This window comes from Sinocyclocheilus grahami, unplaced genomic scaffold (genome assembly GCF_001515645.1).
Source record: "Sinocyclocheilus grahami isolate Dianchi unplaced genomic scaffold, SAMN03320097.WGS_v1.1 scaffold1703.1, whole genome shotgun sequence".
NCBI classification, from domain to species: Eukaryota; Metazoa; Chordata; class Actinopteri; order Cypriniformes; family Cyprinidae; genus Sinocyclocheilus; species Sinocyclocheilus grahami.
In genome coordinates this window covers 100193-109594 of record NW_015506882.1, presented here as the reverse complement: position 1 = coordinate 109594, position 9402 = coordinate 100193, and the positions used below count along the sequence as shown (strand labels likewise).

The window sequence follows — 9402 nt, the reverse complement described above, 5'->3', positions numbered from 1 at the left end:
TGCACTGTGTTTAATCTCTTTGGTTAAGCAGCATATAGCGTGTAATATAAACCCATTTATAAGCCCATTTTCAAATCAGATAAACAGAATGTTTTAAGATTTTGACATTTTAAAACATATACCAGACACTTTTTACTGATTAAGCTGATTCTCATTGTGCATGTAGCCTGTTATGTTTATATAATAATCATATTTATATAATCTACATAATGTATTTAAACAAAAACCTTAAATCACCATAATGAAGGACTACGATAAAACTGAATTCAATTAAAAGTGCAGATGTACCATAAATGATTAGCATGTTACAACTTCTGTGCTCAGGTTAATGTTTGAAGGTGATGTATTCACAGTTGGCACAAAATAAGGGCCTTAAACATGTCCTATGAGCAGTGTTTAATGTAGCAGATCATGCCGCTCTTGGGCCGCAGAGTTCCCGTGTCTTTAATATCGAAAGACTGTCCAGGAACCAGACTGAACTCAAATCTCTGAAGCAGTTTGGCAAGCACGACTTTTGCCTCCATCTGAATGTAGAAAGACAAAAGAGTTGTCAAGATCACAGCAAATTTAGCACTTGGAAAACAAGTATCAATCAAGCATCTAAAAGTATACAAAACATGAGCCTGCATGTTCTGTAAGTCCAAAAATTCTGAAGGAGAAAGGTAGGTACAAATGTGCGTGTGTGTTGTGTACTTCATCACCTGTGAGAAGACCTGCCCCAGACAGGTTCGTGGACCAAGTGCAAATGGATAGTAGCAGTAATAAGGCCTTACAGATAAGAACACAATTAGAAATCAATGGATTTTATGTCAAAATGTCGCAACATAAAGGTGTGTTCAAGTAGCACATATCGTAATTACATGATTACAACTGTAAAAAGAGCTCATGTCCTAGTTGAACCTGTAATTACAACTTGTAGACTCTGAACCCTGAAATATCACATAACAAACACTCATACAATACAAACAGATATACAATACAGTTTAATGTAGCTATAGCACAGTTAAAAAGGTGCACAGGGTTGTTGTATTATAGCTTTGTCTAATGATTATACAAATTACACAGATTAATTTCTTTACCACAGAAATTCATAATTTGGAAACAAAGGCTGTAAACGTCAGAGGTTGGCATCTCAGAATTACGGTCATTATGCCGTGAATGTGGCATAAATACTAAAACAGAGGGTAAAATGAGACTGTGATAATGACTTACTTTGGGGCGTTCACATCAAATCTCTCTGGATCAAACTTCAACGGATCTTTAAAATTCTTCTCCATTCTTTGGGAGACATAAGCACTGAACTGTATGGAAAGAGCCAACAATTATTCAAAATACTCATTTAATCATATACAATGAAATAAGTAAAAGTTATGACACCATTGCTGACAGAATTTATTGCTGATTTGAAATGTTATTAAATCTAATCTAATCTAATAAAAAATGCATTTTTTTTTCTCCATTCTAATTGACAAGCGCTGTATTTTTTCTAGTATTACTAGAAATAGCTGCTCTGGGCCAGTACAATGATGGCTACAGAATGAGCCGATACTCACAGCAACAGAGCAGCCCCCTGGGATTTTCAGCCCATTTATAACCATGTCCTCATGTAGCCAGCGATTGGTTCCTGGAGCAGTCGGGTACAGACGCAGCGTTTCCTTCAACACCTGAAGCATCGAGTAAAAAACAAAGACCATTTAAAAAATGGATACAAAATGCTTTGTGTTTGTAGCATGTAAAAAAACATCTCTGCAGACCCACCTGAGACAAGTAGGTGAATTTTCCAAGATCTTCATATGAAATGTCTCTTTTTGTCCCAAGGATTTCATCCACCTCTGCTTTAGCCCTGGGAAGGAAAGGAAATTCACTAGAAAGCATTGTAATGCAAGACGGATGGAAAAGGTCAACATTTTCAAGAAGTGTTTTTTTTAACCGTTTATATATCTCAGGATGTCTCCCTAATTCCATGATTGCAAATGAGAGCTGATTGGCTGTTGTCTCTTGCCCTGCAACAAAAACAAGCACTGTTTATAACGGCAAGCGTTTATGAACAAAAATCAAATGTAGCCGTAACTCACCAGCAATGAAGAAAGTCACAAAATTGTCCAACATCTGCTCATGATCTTTTGCACTATTAACTTTTTCCTCCTCTGAAGCAAAAAATAGAAATTTGGAATCAAATGAAATATATGACATGCTGATAATTCAAAGACTCAATTACATTTTAAAATTACAATGACATTTTTCTTCATGTCATGAGAAATCGAATTGAACAAGGCCTCCTGTAGCGAATCAATGCGTTTTTGAAAGAAAAATAACAAATAATAATAATAAAACGTAATAATCAATTTAATCTAGCTTGCGCTCACTGTTGTAAATGGAAGCAGTTCCGGGCGGATGACGTATGAGTTCAGCACTGCGCATGCGCCGCTCAGAAGTGACGAACCGGAAGCGCAGGGGAGAGATGAAAACAAAACACCGGTCACTTATAAGAAGTACAAAACGAGGATTTGTAAAGAAGAATGTCAGAGGATTTCGATATAAGCCAAGAGTAGACTGGTTTTCTTTTGCTAAAGTAAAGAAACTTTGCTTCCTTTGCACCTGTAAACAAACGTTGGCTTTCACGAGACTCACCGGCGCATGCGCTGACCTCATAGATCATGCTCCCGGAGCTGCTTCCATGTACAACCGTTGGCGCAAGCTATATTAAATTGATTATATTATATTATATTATATTATTATTTATTCGTCTGAAAGAAGAAAGTCAAATACACCTAGGATGCCTTGAGGGCGAGTAATTTATGGGCTAATTTTCACTTTTGGGTGAACTAACCCTTTAAAACCAGGTCATTTTAGACAGAGGGCCGGAATGAGGGTTGAAAATAGTCATTTTTCCACATATACAGTCATGTGAAAAAGTTAGGACACCCTATTGAATTCCACGGTTTTCCGTGTCAGGACAAAAATTATCTGGTCCTTGGCAGGTCTTAAAATTGGGAAAATAAATCCTTAGATGAACAACATGACATATCACACTGTGTCATTACGTATTTAACAAAAAAAAGCCAAGATGGAAAAGCCACGTGTGACAAAATTAGGACACCCTATGATTCAATTGCCTGTGCATTCGCTTTTAACAGCAATAGTTAGAAGTACTCATTTTTTGTATGACTTTTGCAGTCTCTCACATCGTTATGGAGGAATTTTGACCCACTCTTCTTTGTAACATTGCTCCAGTTTATTGAGGTTTGTGGGCTTTTGTTTATGCACAGCTCTCACCACGGCATTTCATTCAGAATGAGGTCTGGACTTTGACTGGCTATTGCAACACCTTAATTTTTTATTATATCAAATACCACTGCCTCTTTTCGTTTTCATTTAAACATATCAATAGCCGCAAGAAATGTAGTCCAGGAATGTACATACATTACAATGAAACGAAATATTATATCAAACAGTATTGAATCTTTTCATTTTCATTTTAACATATTAATAGATTAATAGAGTAAAGACCAAAGATTACCTGTTAGATTTACCCAAAACTAATTATATCTTATGTTTAACCACTAAAGAGACATCAGAGCCAGCGGCAAATGTCAGAAGGACTAGCCGAGTTGAGGCTGCTCTCGTCGAGAAACATGAGCACTGAGCGCCCGCTGATCACATGGAGCTCACGTCTCCGAAATCGGCGAAGCACATTTTCAAATAGGCGCCGTCTTTATAAATAAACCGCAGATTTGAGTTTTAAACAACTACATTCTCGCCTGAAATACTTTTAAAACTACATTTCATGACACAATAACAGTAATATATTTTAAAAAAAATATGCGAATGTATGGTGGTTGAAATACAATGCTGCGTGAACTCAACCAATCTGTTCACCGCCCAAGTCCCGCCCCCGAAAGCACCCGGGAACCTTTGGAAAAGTACTACCTCACGAGCAGGGACTTTCTGAGGGGTACATTTTTACCCCAATCTTTATTTAGATCCTGGTTCCTGCGATGGAAACACATCGAGTACCGGCCCAAAGTCCCTAGTTCCTGGTGAAAGTTCCTGCGGTGGAAACAGGGCTTTAGTTTCCAAATTTTAAGTTTTAGTTTCCAAGTTTCTAATTTTAATTTTTATGCCAAGGACCGGATATTTTTTTTATTATGTCCTGGACTCCTGATAGGCCTACAGAACACCATGGAATTCAATAGGGTCGTAAGATTTGGGAGGAAGATTTGCATAACGCCGCCCAAATGTTCACGCAAAGTAAGTAGGCGTAACCTTTATTCTCGCTGTAGTATTGTTGCTGTCTTCCTTTTGAATAAGCGGGAAGAAGAGTGAAACCTTGCAAATGACGTCGAGTGTGACACAGTTGACCAGGTCATGCATGATGGTAGGCGTTTTAGTGTTGGCTATTTCCTCCAGATGGTCCATTAAACGCTCTGACATCTCATTAAAAGTGCCCATCAAGCCTCGTAAGTATCTGACAGATAAGACAGCATCAGCTGAGGTGCATCTCTATCTCATTTCAGTATATCAGAGATGTTCTTAACTCACGTGCTGCTAAAAGCTGGATCCATGATGCGACGCTGCCTGTACCAGACGTCATGGTCCGCAGCTGTTACTAGCCCATTTCCCATGAACCTGAGAGATTTGAGTTTCTTTTAATTCAGCTCAGGTTACACCATGACCTACCTTGCAAATTTTTTTTTTTGATGAATTAATCAGTATATCATGTAATTAATTTGACATGTAGTTAATTAATCTGTAATTAAAGGATAGCCCTATTATGTAAACAGTATGACTGCATCCGAAATCACACACATCCTGACTATAGTAGTAAACAGTACATATCATATAGAACATACAGCACGTTTTAGCAGTCACAAAGTAATTACTTAATCAAAAGAGGCACATTCAGAGAGTATGCAATTTTGGATGCAACCTAGAAACCCATGATAACATATTGTTTGCTTCAGTGTGACAATAGTGTTTCTTTAAATTACAACACTCTGTAAAACAAACTGACAAATGTTCAACATGGTTTACCATTACACATGTATTAGTTTCCATTATTTGTTAATAAATCAGTTTTTTATCTTTTTTAATTAATTTGAATAAGAACGGGTTAGATTTGAGGACCCTACGAAAAGGTTAGATTAATTTTCTCTTCTATATTGTCATATTTTCTATTACTGTCTCCTCCAATCAAACACACATATGATGCATACTGATGGATTTAAAGCTATCAAACATGGGGCCGCTAATAGATATCATGATACAAATTGAACTTTGGAACGCTGCAAAAATTCGCATTAGCTTATGTTTGTGATCTCCTGCATTTGTATGCACATGAATGGAAGTCAGTGGAATAAAAAGTGCCACATACCACCCCTTTTAATTTACTCAATGTATCAATGTAGACTACACCTAGCAATGCTATGACATATCCAAGAGAAATGAAAGCTTACCTTTTTCCAAACAAGTTAAAGAGGCGTTTGTAGACAAAGGGATCTTTGAGATACTTAGGTGACATCAGGATTGTCTACAATAACACAACAGTGTTTTTTTTTTGTAATTTATTTATTTTTTAGATTTTTTTGGCTTCTGATTCTGAACATAAATGAAATGAAATTAGATTAAACATTTACCTTTGTAGCCTCAGGGCAATGAACTGCGATCATGGTTTGGTGAAAACTGTTCATTCTGAAGACAGGGCCATATTCTTCTCCCCTTAAAACAAGAACATGGTTAGAACACTTTATCAAATTGCACTTTATGCAAATTTCATAGCAGTGTTTTTATTATAATTCAATAAATGAATATTTTGACAAACGTCTGACACTGAAAAAAGAGAAAAAAATCAGAAGTGAAATTTTCCAGTGGTTCCTCATAAGCTTACATGCCAGAAAATTGTTTAATATTTCTATTTAATGCAAAATCACTACACGTGATTTGAGTTAGATATTATTTGTTAAATATAACAAAAAGTTGTGTGTCTGATTGGTCCAAATGCTACACTTTATAATTAAACCTCAAGGAACATAATAAAATGCAAAAAAAATGCATGACCCCTTTAATCAAGTTTGTGCTGTATCATAATTGCTGATCTATGTAAACCTGTGTTAGACAAACTGTTCAAAATTTTTAAATGTGTTAGACTCCGGTAATCTGTTCCTTTCGACTGCATGGGCTGTTTTGACCCAGCGGTTGGGTTAAATGTTTAACCCAGCCTTCTGGGTAGTAACCCAACCGCTGGGTCAAAACAGCCCAATTGCTGGGTTTGTCCCTATTTTACCCAGCACTGGGTTGAATTTAACCCAGCATTTTTTAGAGTGTAGTAGTGTAACTAATTACTAATAAGATTTCAGTAATAATATTACGGTTACCATCCATAAAACAGCTTAGTTACTTAGTTGCTTTTGATGCCTCATCCCTGCTGATTATCCAACAATTCAACAATCCAACAATCAAATAATTCCTAAATTTATTTTCATAATTTTCACGACTCGCACATGCATGTGATGTCCCCAGTGCAGCAGGCGAGCTTGGAATATGGAAAAGCTTACATTCAGCAGACAGAAATATTGCATTATATTGATTTTGTAAGGAAAAAATATGATTCTGAGCACTTTTGTGTAAGTTGTGGCTTTACTTTACTCTGGCATTACATCCCACCCACATCCCTCTGATCGGCATGTGATAAATTATATTACTATAATTAAAAATCTTTTTGGAAAATTAAAGTTTCTTACAAACTTAATGAGATATAATCGTATATGGGTAATGGAGAAATGACAATTAGCTTCAAGCTACACATGACAATTAATGAGATTAATACAACACTTCTACTTGAATGTCGCTATCAATCACTAGAATTGTATGTGGAAGATACACAGTTACAACTTTTGTGGAGTGTGAAGAAAAAGTAATGTAACTAGTAGTGTAACTAATTACTGTTGCCAGAAATTAATAAGTAAAGTAACAATATTACTTTTGAAATGAGTAACTAGTAATGAGTAATATATTACATTCTTTGAGTAACGTTCGTATACGTTTTGATCATTTTATCTCCTATTTGGAATATAATAATGAGAAATAGTTTAACAAATGGAAAATGAGATTTTGGCTCGATTTCTCATTTTTCGTTTGGGGTTTAAAAATCGGTTCAATGTTTCATTCACACGTGTGGGCGGCGCTAAAACGCCCCTTTCATCTGATTGGTCGAATCGCTCTGCCTTCAGTTCGGCCTTTTCATTCTTTCAGGCAGAAGAAGAGTCAGTACGAGTGCGGCACTATAATGTCTGAAACCACCACTCACTGTTAATTACGCATAATATTTTAATCAGATTTTGCTGGGCACATAATTCGTGCTGCTGCGACTTGCATGTGACCCCTTTAATGCGAGTTACAGTATGCTAACATATTATTTCTAGGTAGCCTATTAGTATTGTGGAAATAAAAATCAATAATAGACTGAACAGTTCCATGATGATAACATTTACCAGTCTCGTCTCGTCTGGATTTTTCAATAATACGTTATGTGGGGAGATTTTTTTTGGTCATCTTCTCTTATGGGTAGGTTTAGGTATAGAAACATTAACTTCAGATAGAAACATTAACTGAGGTGCCCTTGAGCAAGGCACCGAACCCCCAACTGCTCCCCGGGCGCCGCAGCATAAATGGCTGCCCACTGCTCCGGGTGTGTGTTCACGGTTTGTGTGTGTTCACTGCTGTGTGTGTGCACTTTGGATGGGTAAATGCAGAGCACTAATTCCGAGTATGGGTCACCATACTTGGCCACATGTCACGTCACTTTCACTTTCACTTTCATTACCTACCCATAACAGGGTTACATTAGGGTTAGGAAATAGAATGTACAGTTTGTACAGTATAAAAAAATCATTATGTCTATAGAACTTTCCCATAAAACATAAAAAAAACAACAACCCAATTGGAATGTACTCTATGCTTGATGTGTAGACTAAATTATCTGTTCATAATCTGTGATTGGGATTACAAAATTCGGTTACACTTTACTTGAAGGGGTGTGCATAATCATGACATGACACCTTCATAATCATGACATGACACCTACATAATCATGACATGATACATGTCATGAATATGAAGGTTTTTTATGCATGTTTATGACAACTGTCATTAAGTGTAATTCGCTCAGTTATGTAATTTTTAATGCAAAGATGACATTGTTTGAGATGTCTTTGTTATGGGCTATGGTTAGGAGTAGCGTTAGGTCAAATAATGTCATATTTGCATTAAAAATAACATAACTGAGCGAATGACACTTAATGACAGTTGTCATAAACATGCATAAAACCTCCTTCATATTCATGACATGTGTCATGTCATGATTATGAAGGTGTCATGTCAGTCTTATGCACACCCCTTCAAGTAAAGTGTTACCCAAAATTCCAATACGCATAGCACCGGGAGGTGTCTGGATCGAATAACTTTAACTGTGCAATGAACAACCCGCATTTTTAAACCAGCTAATTTTACAGTAATGTTCAGAATGCGTTATCGATGTTTTTCGCGCATAATGCCAACGACCGCACAACGGGCCTCACTGAAAAAAATGTTTTATTACCGGAATCATTACTCTACATTTTTTTAATTTGATGAATGAAAATTTTTTTCAGTGTGTTTGTGAATATATTGGAGAGCAGAACACTATTTTAAAATTGTTCTTTAAGATGTATTTTTGCATTAATGTTTGCATTCAAGGTTTTCATAGATTGATAGACGATAGACAGACAGACAGATTGATAGATTGATAGATAGATAGATAGATACATAGATGGATGATAGATAGACAGACAGACAGATAGATGATAGATAGATAGATAGATAGACAGACAGACAGACAGACAGACAGACAGACAGACAGACAGCCAGACAGATAGATAGATGATAGATAGATAGATAGATAGATAGATGATAGATAGACAGACAGACAGACAGACAGACAGACAGACAGATAGATAGATAGATATATAGATAGATGATAGATAGACAGACAGACAAACAGACAGATAGATAGATAGATAGATATATAGATATATAGATGATAGATAGACAGACAGACAAACAGACAGATAGACAGATAGACAGATAGATAGATGATAGATAGATAGATAGATAGATAGATAGATAGACAGACAGACAGACAGACAGATAGACAGACAAATAGATAGATAGATGATAGATAGACAAACAGACAGACAGATAGACAGATAGATAGATAGATGATAGATAGATAGACAAACAGACAGACAGACAGACAATCAGATAGACAGAGAGATAGATAGATAGATAGATAGATAGATAGATAGATAGATAGATAGATAGATAGATAGACCGACAGACAGACAGACAGACAGACAGACAGATAGA

The 9402-nt window shown here is 36.3% G+C and overlaps 1 protein-coding gene across 1 annotated transcript in view; it reads right to left on the bottom strand.

Moving 5' to 3' along the window:
• Positions 1-221: 221 nt before the first annotated feature.
• The window catches only part of LOC107572123 (cholesterol 24-hydroxylase-like), a 16034-nt gene continuing 6853 nt past the window's right edge, over positions 222-9402 (bottom strand). The window contains exons 3-13 of the mRNA XM_016258537.1: positions 5637-5718; positions 5457-5530; positions 4543-4629; positions 4330-4468; positions 2076-2145; positions 1931-2003; positions 1759-1843; positions 1554-1664; positions 1213-1301; positions 702-768; positions 222-524 (exon numbers count right to left, since the gene is read on the bottom strand). Coding sequence (XP_016114023.1) covers positions 384-524; positions 702-768; positions 1213-1301; positions 1554-1664; positions 1759-1843; positions 1931-2003; positions 2076-2145; positions 4330-4468; positions 4543-4629; positions 5457-5530; positions 5637-5718 — 1018 coding nt within the window. The 3' untranslated portion in view covers positions 222-383. The remainder of the gene's footprint in view (positions 525-701; positions 769-1212; positions 1302-1553; positions 1665-1758; positions 1844-1930; positions 2004-2075; positions 2146-4329; positions 4469-4542; positions 4630-5456; positions 5531-5636; positions 5719-9402) is intronic.